This window comes from Phascolarctos cinereus, unplaced genomic scaffold (genome assembly GCF_003287225.1).
Source record: "Phascolarctos cinereus isolate Bilbo 61053 unplaced genomic scaffold, phaCin_HiC Scaffold_1;HRSCAF=81, whole genome shotgun sequence".
Lineage (NCBI taxonomy): Eukaryota > Metazoa > Chordata > Mammalia > Diprotodontia > Phascolarctidae > Phascolarctos > Phascolarctos cinereus.
In genome coordinates, this window is record NW_027555514.1 from 172,033,919 (window position 1) to 172,055,874 (window position 21,956).

A 21,956-nucleotide genomic window follows, 5' to 3' on the forward strand; every position below is an offset into this window, starting at 1 on the left:
ATATAAACACAGAGATCCTAGATGATCTCCCATAGATCTAACTTCCTGGGGTCTCTTGTGTGGCCTTCTAAGTTTTTTCCAGGGCCAAAGTACTGTTAGAATAATTATCCACTCAAATCCATAGTTCAGTACTTAGCTCACTACATAGCTCACACCCATATTTCTTGTACCAAACCAAACCAATTCACCATGAATTCTAATCAAAGGTATTTAATCAAATAGAATAACAAAAACAATTTAATTGGGTATTAAAAAACTCTTGCTTGCCCCCATTCCCAAATGACTGCTACTTTCACACATGTCCCCTGAGGGATACTCATCTCATTTCCCAGGTAAGTGCTCTGTCTCATCACCAACATAATAGGAAGGAGATTACATCAGTCACTCATAGGAAGCTGCAAGGGTATAGGGATGCTGAGCTGCTCTTTATGGAAACAAGCTGTTCACTTGAAACCACAGGCAGGTTCTGAGCTCTCTGGCTTCTCAGCACCAGAACCAGAGAAGATGCTAGAGCTCAGAATACAGGTGCCATTTTCTACCCATCTCTTCCCTGGCTAAACCCTATGTTTTACCAACTCTGATTCTCATTCTTCTTGAGACCATCTTTTTGGCCCTGTATATCTACTCTGTATAGAGTACCACAAATGATTGTTGAGGATTGTCTTAGAATTCTTCTCAAGCACACACATATGATAAATGTGGCACTTGGCCTACTGCAAAAGCTTTGCTAAACCTTCAGCTCCAAGGTTGTTTGAAATGCTTCTTCCTCTGTCTCTTGGGAGAAACACTCCTCTGGTTGGAGTAGCATAAGAATAGAAATTTGTTTAGTTGCATACGTGTCATCATCCAGTGGGGAAGGAAAAGCAGGGGAAAATAAACTCATCAGGGAAATAGAAAATGGAAACACTCTCAGATCCAACACTTCTCAAACTCCTCTCAGTTGACATTTTATTTAAACTGCTTTGATAAATAATGAGCAATCAGCTATGCAAGGTTTTTATGTGAGGTCACAATTAGCTTCTTTATATAACCCATGAAAAAAACTTTCTGAAAGTAGGAAACTTCACTAGAGAGAATTTGGGAACCTAGAGTGATATGCAATGATAAATCCATTTTGATTTCTCTAAATTAAGTATAAGCCTACAAATCTTTTTATATTAAACTTCCATAAACACCGTCAAGAGATTTCATTTCATCAGTGTGATGGGTGAAGATAGTCACATATTTTATCTTACAAAGCTAAGTTGCCAATTATATAAAATGCTTATTATCTTTTAAGTTGCTATATGCTGATTTTTTAATTTAAATTGCATCATTTACTCTGATACTAATTTGTAAATGAATGAATGAAGCATTTAAGTGCTTACTATGCAAAGCAGTGTGCTTTAATTAAATTAAATTTAAATCTCATCCAGTAATAATTTTCAGTGATAATCTGTATTGTTATTATGCTAATCTGCCTCCAGCTTTACACATCTGTTAGTCTCATGTTATTCTCACAAAAGATGGGAAGCAGTAGGGGTGACCTACAAATGGAGAAAATGATGTACCATCAGATTAGTTAAATTGTTCTAAATCAATGTGTTTATTATAGGCAGAGCTAGGGTCATTATTTAGCTCCCTGGCTTCTAGTTTGGTATTTAGACCCACCAGACTGTATTGTTTCCTTTTACTTAAGGTGGATTCATTATCCTCATTGTCAGTCTTTCCAGTTGCTCAAGGAAAGGTATTCTTAATAAGATTTCCTGATTGAGATTTGTACCACCACTCTTTGGGTACCATTCTTATGCTTGCAGTAAGGAATTCAAAATAATGAATGTGGCATTTTGACTTTCTTAAGAATATTTTGGCTCAAAGCAAAATACTTATAAGGAAATGATGCTTTTGTACATAGATTTCATTACTTTGCTTCAGTATTCTCTAGAGCAAGTGAAACATTACTAAGCTAAATTGTCCCTAAATTGAAGTCTTGTATGCACTTAGACATTATCTCATGGTTTTAAAAGAGGCAGTATTGTCTAAAAATCAGGTATTGGCAAACTATGATTCATGAGCCAAATCTAGCGCATCTCTTTTTGTATGGCTTGCTAGCTGAAACTGGCTTTTACATTTTTACAATATCTAAAACTACAAAATATTTTAAAATGTAAAAAACATTCTTTGTTCGTTGGCTGTACAAAAACAGCTAGTTGGCTGGATTTGGCCTGTCTCGCATGGTTTGCTAACCCCTAATCTGGATGTCAAAGCCTGAATCTTAGCTCCTCAGCTATAGAATGCTACTCAGCTCCACTTTGTTGTTGTTGTTTTTTTCATCAATTTCTTTGGCCACTGACAAGAACCATTTTAGTAGGCGATAATTCATAAATCTCAGTCAAAAAGAATCATTGTCAATAATAAGATTCTAGATTGTTATTGTGCAGATCTGCCTAAGGGCTTTCATATTTAAGATCTGAATTTTATCCTCACAGCATTTTTATTAGGTAGGGATGGGTAAGCATTATATACAGATAGAGAAAATGAGGTACAAAGAGTACAATGTCCATAGAGCTTAGTTATTCACAAAGTGCATTCACTGTATAGTATAAGGAACACTTAGATATTCACATAAAATCTTGGTTCTGGCATCAGACATTTCTGACATTTCTCAGTAATCATTAATCCTGACATTAAACCTGACAGGTGCCTTTGGTTTACTTTCAGTTAATTGGATTGATTAATTTAATTTAAAAACCTGATCTGCAACTGGATTCATTGCCTGATATTGTGGTTTTATTTGTTAGGACACATAAGATCCTCTAGTAAAGATGAAAGAGGAGAAGATACCTCAGGAAAATCTTACAGTTCTACAAAGTGAAGTATGCTTACAAAGTAAAGTCTACGACCTTCGAGGCCAGCCAAAGGAAGAGAATGGGTAAGGGCATCACAACTAGAAAAGTCACATTAGAAATACTGAGTAAGTTTTGAGAAGTTAGGACCAAGCACTTGAACTGAACTACATATGTGTTTTTTAAGAACTAAGTAAATCAATTTGAAATATACTTGAACTCACAAATTCTCTGAAATAGCAAATTGTGTTTTATAGAACCCTAGTATTCCCTGCAATGTGAATATAATGTACTTGAGACAGTTTCAATGCTGGTGATATCTTCTCCTCTATGATAACAAATGCATAATGATTCAGGTATAAAAACCTCATATTCTAAGAACTGGCTTAATACTCCTAAATTTTTCCAATCTCCCTTTATTCCTAGAGGGTATCCTGGACTAACATTTATGGATTCCATCATTACATTGAAAGGCCAAAAGTATTCCATGGCTCTGTTAATTTGGAACACACAGATTAGAACAAGAACAGAACTTCAAACTCTATTCCCAACCAGAACAAACTAACACTTTTATAAAGTTTCAGTTCTTGGTTTAAACAGAAGTGAGGATGTCTCATTAGTTATACAAGGGTCATACTAGACTCTACACTCAGTTGTTGAATGAGTGAATAAATAAATAAATAAATGCCTTCGTATAATGAGCAAATGCAGCTTGACAGTGAAGGGAATTTATATATCTCTTTGCAACAGCTTGTCCAAATCCAGAGTCAGTCCAGAAATTTCCAGGGGCCTTCTGAGGACTTATTTTGCCTTTTAAAAAGTTCTCTAAGTTTATCAAATATAAATTACCAAAAATACAAATCTCTGGAAGATAATTACTACGTCAGCATTACTATTACTAATAACATAATGATTACCCTGGATTCTTAAACGTTGACATTGATTTCAACAAGTTTCTAAAACAAAAATGTAGCTTCCAATATATATACTTGGTTGCCAGATCTATAAACGTAGATGAGCTAGTATTATTTTCAGACCTGGATGTCTTCTAATTAATGTTTAATTAAATTCCATCTTCTGACATTTGAAGACCTCTGAGGTTACCTATAAGGCAGCAACTATTGATGTTACTGATTCAGTACTTCCCCAACTAGAACAACATTGAAATGTTGGGTTAGTAATTTTTTAAAAATTTTCTCTGCCTTAGCATTTAAGCAAATACTTTGACAAAGTCAAAACTAACAACAGGAGATAAATTTCTATACTGTAAAGAAAAATGTTTTTGAAACATGAGGAATATTTTCGTCTCTGCCCTAGGAATTCAGTGCTGAGATCAGTGTAAGGTTTGAACAATGGACTGTATTGTACAAGTCCATTGCTGAAGCAGTTAAGCCCCTCAAATACTATTGTGTCCATTAGAAATGTCTTAAACTACTTAAGGAGTAAGAAAGCTCAGAAGCCTTGTGCCAGCTTTCCCTGACCACAGCATTCATGGAGACTTATAGAAGAAGTTTCTATTTTATAATAATTCGTTTTCCTTTGAAAACACTTTGTTTTACTGAGGGAGGAAGAAAAACAGATGAGCCTTATAAAATGAAGCTTGTGAAAAAGACATGACCAGTTGCCTGAAATGAAACTCAAATATGAGGAGTTTGGAAGAAGGAAAACCTGTTTCCTGCTTTCTCGGAGTTTGAAAAATATCTTTACATTATCCTGTGTCATTCCATTTGACTGTAGCTGAAATAGTCTCACACTCTGCCCACCCCCATCCCCATTAATTTTCAGAAATTTTTGCCATCATGTTTTTTTGAAAGTTAAAGCCTTGCTTCCTAGATTTGGCTTCCTAGACTATCAAGATATTAAATGTTAGAGTGAGAGTTGAGTGTTTTTCAGTTTGGGGGTTTAAAAGAAGTTTGAGAATCTGACTCAACAATTCAAGGTAAGTATGCTATCGACCTAATGTGAGTGATTCACAGACCCAGAGTCTTCAAGACTTTGTATTCACTGGGTATGGCATCTGAGAGAGAAGCTGAGGGCAAGCCAGTTTAAAGCCAGAAGTTACATTGAATAATAAAAATGATAAGGTATTTGATTACATATATATATATATATATATATATATGTATATATACACACTCATACATGCATACACACATGCTTGAGTGTATTATGTGTGTGTGGGTATGTATACATATACATACGTAAATAGGCCTATGCATAGAATAGAGAGCTGAATAGAGAGCTGGTCTTACAGCTAGTTAGACTTAGGTTCAAGTTCTGCCTCTAATGCATATTGCCTGTATACCAGCAAGCCACTCACTTCCTATATCATTGCTTCAGGCAATTCTCTAAAACTGTAAGTTGCAGAGACTGTGCCAACCTATATTGGTAGAGGAAATTTCTTCACTTGGGAGTTCTATATTCCATTAAGTCACAGATGCAGTCCTGATCTTTATGCTTAACATGCACACATATACATATATGTATATATATACATATATGTGTGTGTCTATGTATGTATGTGTACATATTAAGTACGCACATGTTTTTTTTGTGTGTATATATATATATATATGTATATATACATATATATGTATGAGAGAGATAATGAGCTTAACATTTACAAAGCACTTTCTTAGTTCATCACAGCAGTCCTATAGAGTAGGTAATGGTATAAGGATTCTTACAATAAGAATAGTAACAATAGCATTAGCATAGTGCTTTAAGTTTTTTCAAAGTGCTTTGTAGGCATTATCTCGTTGAATCCTCACAGCAACCCTGAAAGGCAGTTGCTATTATTATCTCTGTTTTACTCACAAGACAACTGAGGCTCAGATAGTATAAGTGACATGCGACCAAGTATCTTAGATTGAATATGAATCCTACAGAATGGTATACTAGAAAAGTGCTGTACTTGAACCCAAAAGAGACCTGGGTTTGAATTTCGCCTCTTACAACTTTGTGACCATAAACAAATTATTTAACCTTTCTAAGTCTCAGTTTCCTCATATTTAAAATGGAGAAACTAACACCTGTGCCACCTCCCTTACAGGATTATTGTGAGGATAAAGTGAGAGCATGAGTTAAAACACTATATAAATTTTAGCCATGATAATAGGACCTCTAGTGAAGTTGCATGTAACTTAAAACAGCAAAAACTGTGCTATATAGGTTCCAGTGATTGTGTGATTAAAGGAAATAAAAGTACTTTGGCCTGTAGCTTAAGGAGAGCATCTGAGCAGAGGGCAATAAGGTAAGAATCTGGTTATGTCTCTGTGGAGGGTTGGAGGTCTTTGCATCTCTGGAATTTTTTACAAGCTTTAAGTTCAATAAAATAATGCAAATCAATATAAGGATATATTTAGAGAGTCTGTGAGGGAGCAGTTGTCCTGAAGGCCTAAGGAAAAGGCTTTGGGTCTCCATGACTGTCTTTTAAAAATGGAGCTTTCAAGAGATATTGCATAAATGAATGTGATGTTTTTCATTGATAAAAGTACTTTGAAATCCTCAAAAGAGTACATGGTTGTAGAGCTGGAAAGGACTGTAGAAAATTATCCAGTTCTTCTTCCCTCATTTTATAGATGATCACGATGAGTAAAGTTAGTACAGTCTTTTTAAAAACCACATACTCTTTCAGCTATGTTCACTGTAAAATTCACTAAAATAATAATAGTACTTAAATGCATTTCTCCATTCTCCATCTATATTAATTGAGATAACATATGTAAAGGGCTCTGCAAACCTTAAAGTATTATAGAAATGATTATTATTAGTGTGATTAAAAATACCTCTCCACCCTTCTTTCATTCCTAAACATAAAAGGTATTATTTGAAAGTACTTACTTGTATGTAGGATGTATAAGTCAAAAGTAATTTCTGAGAGTAGAAATAAACTATGGAATCCTTATTAATATATAAATATTAGTTAAACTACAAGGATTAAGTTAGAAGAGCATGCAATAAAACAATAACAAAGAGTTTTATTTAGATTTCCAAGATTAGTAATACAAGATATCATAGACTATGAAGCATGTGCTTAAAAGAAAGCTAAATATTACTGATATCCTGTCTTATATATTCCTAGTCTATTTTGTATTAATTTCCTACCTTGATGACTTAATTAAGGTTTTGTACTATTTTTGAACACAGAAATGAAGAAAAACATTTACACGGTGCAGACTGGCGACAACAATCCTTAATCCACTTTTCTTCACCTTATTCATCAGAGCCATCAAACCATAGCATAACTCTCAAAAAGTATGTGTCCAGCTCTCTAAATACAGGATTAACTTCTTCTTCAGTTGCACCCAAATCTTCATCATCTTCGACAAATTTTAACAGAATTGACAACACAAGTAAGTATAACGTTAAAAAAAACTGAAACAAATTTCAAAGAAGTTCTCTGTGTGGATGGCAGCCAGAAATGGCCATGTCTTGGTTGTACCTGACAGAAGATAATCATTATTCTCAAATTATTGTAGCTCGCCACCATAGTCCGTTCTTGTACCACTTATTAAATTATCTTTGTGAGTTTCTTTGGTTAAAAAAGTCAGTACCAGGTAGCTAGCCTGTTGTTGAAGATGAGCCCTCATAAATTTAGCTAAGCTGATACTCAGGTGGCAGACCTACATCCATTACTAGCGCTGTACACTAAAACTTTCAAGTTCAATAGAATCTGTCAGAACTTGTGCTCAACTGTTATCTCCTTTGAGAACCATGATATCTCTACATACTACAATGAACCATGAGAGTAGGGCTTTTAGTGGAAAAATTCTTCCCTTATAACTAACTCCATTATTACACTTCTCTTGAACCAATTTTTGTATACCAATTGATAGAAAACCTATTGAGATTTTCTACAGATAGAGATCAGTGGTAACTATATTCTACTACCGGGAGTTTCCAAAGAGGAAAATTGTGCAAACATTGGAATTAGATTCTGCACTGCACCACCTTAAACTTAAACCATTCTAAAGGAATGTCAGCTCGTGTGAGGGCTGATGTTACTGTAGAAGGATTACAATTTAAGGGTCTAATAAAGAAAGCACTGATTTCATTTGTGGAAAACTTTTTTTAATTATATTTTTTTGTCCCCAATTAAATATTAAAAACAATTTTAGCATTTTTTAAAGTTTTGCGTTCCAAATTCTATCCCTGTCTTCCTCTTCTCACTCCTTCTTGATATTGAAATAGGTTAAACATGTGCAATCATGTAAAACATTTCCATATTAGTCATTTTGTACAAGAAGACTCAAACAGCAACAAAGAAAGAATGAGTGAAAGAAAGAATGTGGAAAACAGTATGCTTCATTCTATATTCATACAATATCAGTTCTTTCTCTGGAGGCAGGATAGCATTTTTCATCATGAGTCCTTTGGGATTGTCTTGGATCATTGCATTGCTGAGGATGACTAAGTCATTCACAGTTGGTCACCATATAATATTGTTGTGCTGGTTTTGCTCACTTCATTTTGTATCAGTTCATGTAAGTCTTTCCAGATTTTTCTGATAATCATCCTGCTTGTCATTTCTCATAGCACAATAATATTATATCACAATCATATAAGACAATTTGTTTAGCCATTCCCCAATTGTTGGGTGTCCCCTCAATGTCCACAGTTCCTAACCACAACAAGAATAACTGCTATAAATATTTCTGTACAAATAGATTCTTTTCTTTCTCTCTTTTTTAAACCTCTTTGGAATACAGACCTAGCAGTGGTATTGCTGGTTCAGGCTATGCAGAGTTTTAGAGCCCTTTGGGCATAATTCCAAATTCCTTTCCAGAATGATTGGATCAGTTCAAAGTTCTACCAACAGTGCCCCAGTTTTCCCACATCCCCTCCAACATTTATCATTTTCCCTTTTTCGTCATGTTAGCCAATTTGATAGGTGTGAGGTAGTACCTCAGAGTTCTTTTAATTTGCATTTCTCTAATCCAGGGTTGGGAAACCTGCAGCCTCGAGGTCACATGTGGCCCTCTAGGTCCTCAAGTGTGGCCCTTTGACTGAATCCAAACTTCCCAGACTAAATCCTGTTAATAAAATCTTTTAAACTTTAGGTAATCAAAATGATCCATTTTGTATAAAATAAAGACATTTTACATAAAATTTTATATAAAATTAAGAAATATTTCTTAATGCTCTCTAATTTTGTTTGGTCCTAAATTCTTCCCTTATCCATAGATCTGACAGGTAAACTATTCCTTGCTCTCCTAATTTGCTTATGGTATCACCTTTTATGTGTAAATCATGGACCCATTTTGATTTTATCTTGGTATGCAGTGTGAGATGTTGGTCTATACATAGTATCTGCCATACCGTTTTCCAGTTTTCCCAGCAGTGTTTGTCAAATGATGAGTTTTTGTCCCAAAAGCTTGGATCTGTGGGTTTATCAAACATAGATTACTATGGTGCTTTACTACAATGTATTGTGCACCTAATCTATTTCACTGACCCACTACTCTTTCTTAGCCAGTACTAGATTGTTTTTGATAATTATTGCTTTATAATACAGTTTAAGATCTGGTATGGCTAGACCAACTTCATTCACATTTTGTTCATCAATTCCCTTCATATTCTTGATCTTTTGTTCTTCCAGATGAATTTTGTTATAATTTTTTTAGCTCTATAAAATAACTTTTAGTAGTTTGATTGAAATGGCACTAAATAAGTAAATTAATTTAGGTAGAAATGGCATCTTTATTATAATGGCTCAGCCTACCTATGAGCAATTAATATTTTTCCAGTTGTTTAGATCTTAAATTATTTGTGTATTTCCTATATTTTTGTCTACCCAGTTTTTCTCTTTTTTATCCTTCTCTCTTTCCCTTACCTTTCACCCTAAACCTCCCCACAAGTTTTTTTTCTTTAGTTCTGATTATCACCTCCCCCAATCTGCCATCCTTTCTATTGGTTCCCTGTACCCCTACTCTTTTCCCTGTTCATGTTTCATGATTCTTGTAGGGTAAGATAGATTTCTATATCCAACTGAGTGTGTATGTTATTCCAGCCAATTCTGACGAAAGTTAAGTTTCAGGCTTTGCTTCCTACCCTCCCCCATCTTGCCCTCTACTGTGATAGCTCTTTCATACCATTTTTATGTGAAATGATTTACCCCATTCTAACTCCCTCTTCCCTCTTCTCCCAGTACAGTCATTTTTCTCACCCCTTAATTTTGTGTTTTTGGATATCATCCCATCATAATCATCTCACATCCACATCATCTTTTTATGTCTGCTCCTTCTAATTGTCCTTGTAGTGATAAAATTCTTAAGGGTTACAAATATCATCTTGCCATGAAGGAATTAAACTAATTAGCCTTATTAAATCTCTTCTATTTTCTCTTGTTTCTTTTTTTACCTTTTTATATTTCTCTTGAGTCTTTTATTTGAAGATCAAATTTTCTCTTCACCTTTGGCCTTTTCATCAGGAATGCTTGAAAGTCCTCTATTTCTGTAAATTTCTATTTTTTCCCTTGAAGGATTATACTCAGTTTTGCTGGGTAGGTGTTCCTGGTTGTAATCCAAACTCCTTTGCCTTCTGGCAAGGATATTCCAATATTCCAATCCTTCTGGTTCTTTAATGTAGAAACTGCTAAATCCTGTGTAATCCTGACTGTGGCTCCAATGATATTTGAACTGTTTCTTTCTGGATGCTTGCAGGATTTTCTCCTTGACCTGGGTGCTCTGAAATTTGGCTATGGTATTCCTGGGAGTTTTTGTTTTGGGATCTCTTTCAGGTGATGATCAGTGGATTCTTTCAATTTTTATTTTGCCATCTGGTCCTAGGATATCAGGGCAGTTTTCCTTGATAATTTCATGAAATATGATGTCCAGACTCTTTTTTAATCATGGCTTTCAGGTAGTCCAATAATTCTTAAATTATCTCTCCTGGATCTATTTTCCAGGTTTTTCCAGTGAGAAATTTCACATTTTCTATCTTTTTTTTTTATTCTTTTGATTTTGTTTTATCATTTCATGATGTCTCATGGAGTGCCTAGCTTCCACTTGCCTAATTCTAATTTTAAGGAATTATTTTCTTCAGTGATCTTTTGCAACTCCTTTTCTATTTGGCTAATTCTAGTTGTTGTTGTTGTTGTTGTTATTGTTTTAGGCAATGGGGTTAAGTGACTTGCCCAGGGTCACACACCTAGTAAGTGTGATGTGTCTGAGGCCGGATTTGAACTCAGGTGGTCCTGAATCCAGGGCCGGTGCTCTATACACTGTGCCACCTAGCTGCCCCTGTTAATTATATTTTTTAAGAAGTTATTTTCTTCAGTGAATTTTTGTATATGTTTTTCCATTTCTTTGAGTCTCTTTTACCAACCTGTTGACTTTTTTTTCATGATTCTCTAACATTACTCTCATTTATTTTTCAAAATTTTCTTCTGCTTCTCTAATTTGATTTTTTAAATCTTATTTAAGCTCTTCTAGGAGTTCTTTTCAGGCCAGAGACCAATTTACATTTTTCTTTGAGGCTTCATATGTAGCCATTTTGACACTGTTGTCCTCTTCTAAGTTTGTGCTTTTAATCCTCCCTGTTACCATAGTAATGTTTTATAGTTAATTCTTTTTTGTTGTTTTTTGCTTTTTTTCTGCCTGTTTTCTGACTTTGTACTTTTATGTGAGAGTTGGACTCTTGCTCCTGCACTATCTCAAGCTTCTTCTGCCAGGGCTCAAGGCCTTAGCGCTGTCTTTCACTGGGCCTCAGGGTCTAGCTTGTGGCTTACATTGGAATAAGGAGGCCTCCCTGTAGTAGTAGGGGTAGGGCCTCTCTGTTGGCCTGTACCAGAGGTGAGATCTCACTGCTGGCCTGCTGTGTAGATGGGGCCTCTCTGATAGTTGACAGGGTCTTGTAGATGGGGCCTCTCTAATAGGGGCAGGATCTTGCTGCTGGCCTACCCCAGGAATGAAGTCTCACTCTTGGCCTGCCCTGGGGCAAGATCTCTTGCTGTTGGCAGGCCCCAGAGGCGGAGCCTCACTACTGGCCAGCAATGTGGGCAGGGCCTTGCTGGTGGCCTACACTGGGTGTGGAGCCTCACTGGTTCTCTACATTGAAGGTGGGGGCCTTGCTGTGCTGGTGGTCTTGGACTACTGACTTGCCTCAGGGCTGCTGGCTTGTACAGGGGTGGGCCTCACTGGGGCTCAGACCCTTGCTGCCAGGGGCCCCCTGAGGTGGGCCTGGTGCTCTGCTTGTTTATGGGGCTTCCCTCCAACCCCAGTGAAACCGACCTTTCCTATTGTGCTGGTAAGCTGCTTCCTCACTCCTAAATTGGTTCTGAGGTATTGTTTGGAGGGGAATTCAGGAGGGCTCTGGAGAGTTCCTGCCTCACTCCACCATCTTGGCTCCACAAGTTCTGGAAAACTTTTAAGAAAGGAAAGGGACCAGAACTTATTTGAGACTTATGTTTGGGAGGGCAAGTTGGGCACACTGGTTGCCCTCCTTTACTTCCCATACCAAACAAAGATATATTTGTAGATTCTGATAGTTTTTAATTTGGAAGAGAAGAACTCAGATGTATTTACTGCTCCTAATCAATAAAATTTTTGCTAGTAGCACCAAAATGATTGTTGTACTAGTGATATCATTTATCTGAACCAATTCTCCCCAGGATACACATTGACATGTCACAAAAAATAGTCACTTACCAGATGTCATTTCGTAGCTTCATGTTTAAGGCTTTAAATTCTCATTGAGGAGATAATTTTATACTGATCATAAGAATTATGTAATGTTGCATTATAATTGGGAAAAAATGTAAATCACTGCTTCTTTTTTATCTTCTTTTTATTTGTTGCACTCTTGGTCTCTACTTCCTTTGAAAAGGTAGTAGCAGCCCCTCTGTCTCTGTGCTCCAGAAGCCACGTTTTGCAGTCCTTACACCTCCACCCACTGTGTTAGGAGATGGGGAGGACTACTTTCACTCTTTGTTCTTCAACTCAAAGAGACGTCTTACACATCCTGAATTCCCTGATAGAACTAAAACTTTGTTTCCAGATGATCTGGCTGACATATCTAACTCTAGGTAAGTGTTCTTGTTTGAAACTGTTACCATTTAACTTAAAGGTTCATGTGATTGCAGTTGGAGGGCAGGAACTGGCAGGAAATTGACTTGAACCAGAAGTTCTCATTTTTCATGGTCACTGATTTATTCCATAGCCCTAAGTCGTATTCTATACCCCCTTTTAATAAGCAGCAAACTGCAAATAAATAGTATATGTTAACTGTAGATAAAATATGCCAGATGAGCCAAAGCTAAAAAGAGAAAAGAAAAACCCTAAAAATACAGGCAGTTCTGTTGTTCAAGGGCCAGTTATCTAGTTGGTGGATTATTCAAGTCCATTTCTTCTTCTTCTTCTTTGGCCTTTCTACAGCTTCTTGGTGCTTGTAAAAATGATCTAAAGCAGCAAGACAGAAAAATGTCCTTTTCTCAATATAGTGTGTTGGTTATTAGAACTCTTATGAAAGGTTTGATCAGAAGGGAGATTGAAGTGGTAAGAAATAACATCAGCTACTTCAAGTAAGGCCAGATTATGAAGAACCTTAAATTTAGATTTATATTGATTCAGATTTGATGTGCCAAAAAAAAATAGTATGCCATTGACAGTTTCAAAGAATGAAATGGCATGATTAAACTGATTCTAAAGGATGATTTATTCTGTTAGTGTTGTGCAGAATGGAATAGAGGAGACGAGAGATGAGTCAGGGAGGTTACTCTTGTTAATCTGATTTCAAGGAGGTAAGAACATAGACTAGGGTGGTAGTGATGAGTATTAATAGACAGTGAAAAATGTGAAGGATGTTTCAGAGGAAAAATGGACAGTATTTAGTGATACAAGAGGAATGAGTCAAAGATAACTTTACCCTTTCAAATATGAGTAACTGGGTGAATGTGGGTACCATTTGATAGAAATTGTGAGTTTAGAAGAGGAAATACTAGTTAATTCTGTTTTAGGATATGTTAACTTTAAAGTAGTTGGAGATTTCAAGTAACAACGTGGGAATAAAGATAAAAATTTGGGAGTTGTCAGCATAGAGATAGTTTATACCATAAATATGGATGAATTCTCTAAGGGAAGGAGTACAGAAAGAATAACAGAGGGCCAAGGAAGGACCAAATACAATTAAAGGTTACATTGCCAAAGATTTATAAATCTTTGGGACAGTACTGCAGATGTTTTAACAACCTGTGTAAACACCCAAAGAATGGAAGTGACAGGTTTGATATAAGTTTAATTCAGGTGAGACCCTAAAAGCAGTGTTTTTGTGTACAGTTATTCACTCTGCTATCTCAGTATCTAGAGAAGAATTACCCTTATCCAAATCAGCTCTAGGAGGCCTGGCTACATTGTTCTTGACTTAGAGTACCACAGGTCAATTTTGGGAATTGCCTTAGGATGTTGGATCTGTTTTAGTGCAAGATTGAGAGTACAGGACAGAATGTTTCCTAGAGGGGAGATTCTGAGTTCCTTCTTGGAGGGGTAAGGTTGGAGGGAGGCAGTCAGTCATAACGGGAAAGGAGGAAGGAGGAATTGGCAGGAAGGTTAGGAAAGAAGGCTTCCCAAAGGCTCTTGCCCCATACCAGATGGGTTCTAGATTGCCATGGTAAAAGATATCTGCCCATTCCCACTGGCATCCCAATGGGAAGTAAAAGCAAGACTGCAAGAAAAAAATACTAGGGAAATAGAATACAGAATTTACCTACCTATTCCAATTCTTTAGACATTTGAGACAAGCAGAGACCTTGTATGGATCTCTTAGGGCACATATAATGCTCCCAACCCCACCATTACCAACTTGAACTCATGAAGAAATCTTGATATTTCTCCCACCAGTCCACTAATTGCAAGTTTTAGGGAGGTACAAACTAATGGAATCCATTAGCTGGAAGGCAAATTCCAGGTAACAGGTTAACTGGTTTGCCATTACCTGCAGAGTAATGGGAAGCATCTAAAAGCAAATTAAAATAAGATTACTAGCATGGAACTGTTTTGGAGAACCTACTTAGTCGGTGCAAATAATGCAAAGGTGACTATTTTACAAAGGAGCATGGTAGCTGAAACATTTTAAGTACTTAATATTTTTTTCATTCAGAGGAAGAATGTTAATTTAGTCACAGGTCTCATAATAAGTAAAAGATGGCATGTTTATAGGGAGAAAGAAAAGAATATTGGTAAGATAATGCCATCATGGTTAACCAGTTATATAAAGCTCTCACTGGTGCATACTGTTGCTAGGGTTGAGGGGTTAAGAGGAAGGCATAGGAGAAGGAATAGGTTCCTTAATCCGTTTTCTTACCTAACATGTGTGTGTGTGTGTATTTTAAAAAAAGTAACTTAGAAGTCTACCTAACAAAAGATTGGCCCTATCTTCATATTTCGAAGTATTTGTCAATTTGTGAAGTATTTCCCTATAAACTTGGGTCTTTTTTCAAAAGGAAGGCAATTGAAATGATTAATTCTGATATTTTACAGAGAAGTATTTTGGTAAAGCAAATTATATGCAATTGATATATCAAACTTAAGGGGGAAATGCATCTTTAAGCTTAATAAATTAATAGCACTTTTGAGTAATCAGAGGTTTAAGAAAAGCATGCATATAGATTAACTGCATGTATGGGTAATTTTAAAATAGCCAAGTACTTGTCTGTTTAAATATGCAGTTTACAAATTAGTGCTTAGTAGCATCCTGTGGAGAAATGATGAATGCTTGTATTAGAAAAGGGACAAAAGAATCTTCTATTTAAAAAAAAATTTATAAAGATGATAACATTTATAAAGGAAAATAATAAAATGTTTCATTCTCAACATGTCTAAAGAAGCTTGTAAGGAGTGTTCTCTCTCAAAGAAAGAAGTAGGCATTTAGTTTTGTAAGAAATTAACCATCCCCAAATATCCCAAATTTGATCAGTCGATTGATTGATAGATAGATGTGTATACACACATTATATATACTATATGTACATACATATGTATATAGCACTGACAAAAAGCAAACAAAAAAAACCTTATATGTATCTCAGATTAAACAGACCCACTTCTTCCCAGTGCTTATAAAAATGAACTCAAGCCTTTCTTTTGTTGAGACTGCATCAGATTTTGCCAAGGTGATGCACAGTGAGATGGAAGGAAAAAAGACTGAGCTAAAATGAAAATCCAGAGATTCAGTTTCTAGAACTGCCACAATCACCAACACAGGGAAGGATTTAGAGCAAGTCATGATTTCTGAGCCTCTCTTTCCTCATCTGTAAAATAAAGAAGTTGTACTAGATCAGGAATTCTTAACCTTTTTTTTAAGTCATGGACCCCTTTGGCAGTCTTTAAAACTGCCTATAAAGCCCTTCTCCATTCCAAAAAATATTTTTAAATTCATAAAAGAAAATATATAGGATTACAAAGGAAAACAATTATATTGAAATACAGTTATTAAAATATTTTCCATCCAAGTTCATGGATCCCATAAAATCTCCCCACAGACCCAGACCCCAAAGTTAAGAACCCTTAGATTAGATAATTCCTCAGATAGTTTAAATGTCTTAAATCCTGATTCTATCAATCTATGATCCTTTGTTTCTAGATAGTATACTGTGAATTCCACCAAGTAGTAAAGCATGTACTTTGAGTTGTTTGCCTATCAGAGAAGTGGAGTTTTTTCCCCTAGAATACGTGCTTCCACCCAGGCCCCCTTGGAGGTAGAATCTGTAGCCAGGAAAGAGATTTTCTTTCAGTGGAAAACTCTCTATCCTGTAAAACAAATGGCCTGTGAAGTCACAACCTTGATCTTATTAGCATCACACTTTGAACAACCCAGCTGAACAGTTTAGACTAGGGAAAACAGCCTCAACTTGACAGAGTAATTTCAGTAAGTGACTCAGTCCATCACAGCCTGCTCCATACTACCTGTCAACAGGGTAAAAACAAATAACTAACTCATTTTGTTATTTTTAGTTTTTAAAAGAATAATTCAGTAAGAGAGATGGCAGCATAGAGAAGTTTTTCGTTTTTTTAAAGGTCATTATCCTGACCTTCTTTTTACCCTGTAAAAACTACATGGAACAAGATAAAATAAGGAGAAATTTTCAAAACATTGATTTTATTAATATTCTTAAAGATAAGTGTCATAGCCGTATCACAGGTAAATATGTTAAAATATAAATATCTTGGCTAAGATCATATAATAAACCTATGGAGTGTTCAGAAAAAAGACAAGTTGGCTTTCTCCCATTAAAATTCTTATTAGGAAATCAGTCTGGGAAACTTTCTAGTGGTAATAGACCTAGTATTTCAAGGACTGAAAATACACACCTAAATAATTTGCCATTGTCTCACAAAGAAATCTGTCAATGTTTATACTGGTCTATAACTTAATTTAAGAGCCCCTAGAGGGTGAAGCAGATAGAGTGTCCAGCCTGGAGTCAGAAAAACCAGAGTTCAAAACTGGCTTCAGATAGAGGTTGTCTCAGCCCTGAGCAAATCACTTAATTCTGTTTGCCTCAGTTTCCTCATCTGTAAAATGAGCTAGAGAAGGAAATGGCAAATCACTCCAGTATTTTTGCCAAGAAGATCCCAAATGGGGTCACATAAAATCAGACACTACAGAACAACAACAACAACAAAACCCTTAATTTCTTCATTTAAAAAGAGAGACATTATTTTCCACCTATAACATAAAAATATCTTGTATTTGTATGGTCCTTTCAACTTTAAAATTTTTTCATATATATTTTCTCATTTCATAATCATAGCAGCTTTGAAATTGTTAGCACAGGCATTATTATCCCCGTTTTTCTTTTTGTTTTGTTTCGTTTTGAGAGGCAGTTGGGGGGCAGCGAGTTGGTGCAGTAGATGGAGCACCGTCTCTGGATTCAGGAGGACCTGAGTTCAAATCTGGCCTTAGACACATAACACTTACTAGCTGTGTGACTCTGGTCAAGTCACTTAATCCCATTGCCTAATCCAAAAAAAAAAAGAGAGAGACACAGTTGGAGTTAAGTGACTTGCCCAGGGTCATACTGCTAATAAATGTCTGAAGCTGGATTTGAACTCAGGTTCTCCTGACTCCAGGACCAGTGCTCTATTCACTACCCCACCTGGCTTCCCCTTTCCCCATTTTTTCAGAAGAGAAAATAGACATGAACAAAATGCTTTATTGGCAGAGTTTAGGCAGTTTCCTGACTTCCTACCCCACACTCTTTATAGTAGAGTACAACACTTCCACTCTGATGCTTTTATGCATAAGGAACTATATAACAAGAAATGAGAGAAGATAACAAATTAAAATAAATACAATCTCGTGTTACCAGAGAACATAAGAGAAATAACAATTTTGTAAAGGAAGGAATCATAAAGAAATTAAGATGTTTGCCTATGGTCCTATAACATCAGCATCTGAGCTATAAGTATGTGCAAGGTTTTATTCAATAAGATCAAAGGATTGTAGATTTAGACCTGGAAAAGAAGTCATAAGATCATAGATCCCAAACTGAAAGAGACCTCAGGCCATTTAATCTAATCCCCTCATTTTACAGTTGAGGAAACTGAGGCCCAGAGAGGTCACGGGGTTTGCCCAGGGTCACTTGAGTGGCAAATAATAGAGCCAGGATTTGAGTCCAGGCTCTTTGAATCCAGGATCTAAATACAGTACTCTTTCTACTGCTACATGCTGCATCCCTATAATAACTCATTTTTCTTAGATTTTTAAATAGCATACCAGGGTCTTTTATTATTCTGCTATTAAATTGCTTTGATTGCAAAAGGTACAACCTTTTAAAAGCATGTTATATTATTTTATAGTGCTCTTGGAGACATTAAAATAGTTGAAGTGAGTGGCAATGGTTTGTTCGTGAAGATAATTAACTCTTCTCCTGACAAAGAACTGATGATTGGAGATCATATTCTCCAACAAAATGTGAATGGCCATGCTGTCTCTTTGTATAAATTCCACCCAAATATTAGAATGCCAGCCAATGCTGCAGTAACTGTGAGTATAAAATATAAACATACTGAATAATATTGTGGAGAACCAATAATTTCATGTTAATAATTCTGTAATTAATATTATAGAAGCATAGAATTACAGTTGAAAGTCTCAAAAGTCACTTAGGAGATTCTTTACCCAAAGCATGAAACCTGTCTTCAACATCCACAGCAAGTTATCCATCAGTCTCTTCTTGAAGGACTTCAGTGACAGAACTCTTGACTTCCTCAGTCATCCTTTTCAACTTTTAAACAGATTTGTTAGGAAACATTTCCTTATGTTAAGATGAAATATATTTCCCTATGTTTACTACTCATTGTTTCTAACTCTGCTCTCCAATGCCAACTCTTACAGGATAACCCTTTGATGATGATAAGCTGAAATAGCCATTATCTCCTATATCTTTACCTGAAACTTTATGAAACCCACATAAATTTTTTTATATAATCTGTTCCAGGCATAGAGGCATCTATCATGTTCTCACTAAGTCTTGTCTTCCTCTGTCTAAGTATTCCTAGTTTACCTCAATTTCCTATAGCATTTTATGAGTCCCCTCACCATCTTGGTCACCCTCCTTTCTATTCACACCAGCTTTCAACATCTCTTCTAACATTCAGTGCTGGTTAAAGTACTCCAAATGTGGGCTACCCAGGCCAAAGCAGAGTGAAACCATTACTTCTTTTGATGTCAATATTGTATATCGCTTAACATAGCCTAAGATTTTATATACACACACACATATATATGTATATATATATATATATACATATATATGTGTGTGTGTATACATATATCTATGCATATGCATATATGTATGTGTATGTATGTATGTATGCATGTACGCGCGCGTGCACACACGCACACACACATGGGCTTTTTTAGGCTATCTCATTACCCTGTTTACTAATCCTGATAGTTTATGAAAATCCTTTTTTTTTCACACGAACTGCTTTTTAGACATTTCTCCTCAGTCATGCCCTTGTATAATTGATTTTGTTGGCCTAAGTGTACAACTTTGCAGTTGTACCTTCCCATTAAATTTCATCAAGTTAGAATCGACCCAAAGTTCTGAGCTACAAAGATCTTTTGGGATCCTGATTTTTTTTTAATATAGTGATATCTTTTATTTTTTATGTCACCTTCTTTCCCTGTATGTCCTTTCCTACCTCCCATTCCCCAAGAGGTATCCTTTATGATGAAAAATAAAAAAGAAAGGGAAAGATACAGTTCATAACACAGCAACTGAGTCCAATAATATATGTAAATGTTCCTCATCTATGGTCTCCTACCTCTATTTAAAAAAAAAAAAGAAGAGCAAAAGGTAGATTCTCTATCTTTGCTTCTGGGCCAAACTCAGCCATTATAACTACAGAGTATTCAGTTTTGTTTGCATTGTAGTTATTGTGCATATTATTTTCCTAGTTTTGCTTATTTTGTTTTATATCAGCTTATGTCTTCCCATGCTTCCCTGAATTTTTAATATTCATTGTTTCTTAAGTTACAGTAATATACCATTATATTCATGTATCAAAATTTGTATAGTTGTACTCTAAATGAAGGGCATTTACTTTGTTACTAGTTTGCTACTATAAAAAGTATGATTATAAGTATTTTGATGCATGAGATCTGTCTTTGACCTTTGTGATATATGACTGGCAGTGAGATCTCTGGGTCACTTTTTTTTTAAACAGTGTTTTATTTTTTCCAATTACATATCAAGACAATCTTCAACATTCATTTTTTGAAAGGTTTTGAGTTCCAAATTTTTCTCCCTCCCTTCCTCCGTCATCTCTCCCTAAGACGGCAAGCAATCTGATATAGGTTATACATGTGCAATCATGTTGAACACTTCCACATTAGTCATGTTGTGAAAGAAGAAACAACAAAAAAGAAAGAGAAAAAAGCCTAAATAGTGTGCTTCAATCTGCATTCAGACTCCATCACTTTTTTCTCTGGATGTGGATAGCATTTTCCATCATGAGTCTTTTTGGAATTGTTTTGGCTCATTGTATTGCTGAGAAAAGCAGTTGATCATTATACAATGTCACTCTTACTGTATACAATAGTTCTCCTCATTCTGCTCACTTCAGTGGGCATCAGTTGCATCAGTTCATGTAAGTTTTTCCGGGTTTTTCTGAAATCTGCCTGCTCATCCTATCTTATAGCACAATAATATTCCACTACATTCATATACCACAGCTTATTCAGCCATTCCCCAATTGATGGGTATCCCCTCAATTTCTGATTTGTGACCACCACAAACAGAGCTGCTTTAATATTTTTGTACATGTAGGTCCTTTTCCCTTTTTTATGATCTGTTTGGGATACAGACCTAATAGTGGCATTGCTGGATCAAAGAGGGTACATAGTTTGATTGCCTTTTGGGCATAGTTCTAAATTATTCTCCAGAATAGTTGGATCAGTTCATCTGGGTCACTTTCTTAACCTAATTTTAAATTGCTTGTCAGAATGGTTAGACTAGTTCATAGATCCACCAACAATGTATTAGTTTATCTTTCCACAATCTTGCCCCCACATTGATTAGTCCCATAGTTTGTCACTTTTGCTAATTTTTTGGGTGTGAGCTGAAACAGTTTTTTTTAACATTTTCATTTCTGATTATTAGTAACTTGGAGCAATATTTCATATGATTATTAATCATTTTCAGGTCTATTTATGCATATACATTGACCACTTATCCATTAGAGAATGGCTTTTGTTCTTGTATTCAGTTTGTAGCTTGGATTTCAGACCTTTATCAGAGATACTAGATGCCAAGGTTTTTCTTCCTAGTTGACCACTTCCCTTCTTATTCTAACTGCATTGATTTTGCTCATTTAAGTTTTTCAGTTGTATACAATTGAAATTATCTATTTAATCCTTTATGATTATCTATATCCCTTGTTTCATTAAGAATTCTCTCCTATGCATAGCTGTAAAAGATACTTGATCTGGTTCTGTTTAAAATTTTTTTTATGATATGGCCTTTGATATTGAAGTTACATGAGATTCAGAATCTGTTATCTAATATGTTAGTTTCTAGCATTGTTTCACTCACAAATTTATAAGGATGTGATCTATGCCTCATTCAGTTCATTGATGGAAATGTTGAAATGAACACAGACAAAAGGGCTAGCACATCTGATGTGAGAG

At 35.6% G+C, this 21,956-nt stretch overlaps 1 protein-coding gene across 24 annotated transcripts in view; it reads left to right on the plus strand.

Moving 5' to 3' along the window:
* LMNTD1 (lamin tail domain containing 1) overlaps window positions 1-21,956 on the plus strand; it is a 218,799-nt gene that overhangs the window by 79,756 nt on the left and 117,087 nt on the right. For all 24 annotated transcript variants that reach the window (XM_078155044.1, XM_078155023.1, XM_078155017.1 and 21 more), the window contains 4 exons: window positions 2,781-2,911; window positions 6,975-7,180; window positions 12,654-12,852; window positions 18,620-18,806. In XM_078155044.1, the coding sequence (XP_078011170.1) occupies window positions 2,805-2,911; window positions 6,975-7,180; window positions 12,654-12,852; window positions 18,620-18,806 (699 nt within the window). In that variant the 5' untranslated portion in view covers window positions 2,781-2,804. The remainder of the gene's footprint in view (window positions 1-2,780; window positions 2,912-6,974; window positions 7,181-12,653; window positions 12,853-18,619; window positions 18,807-21,956) is intronic.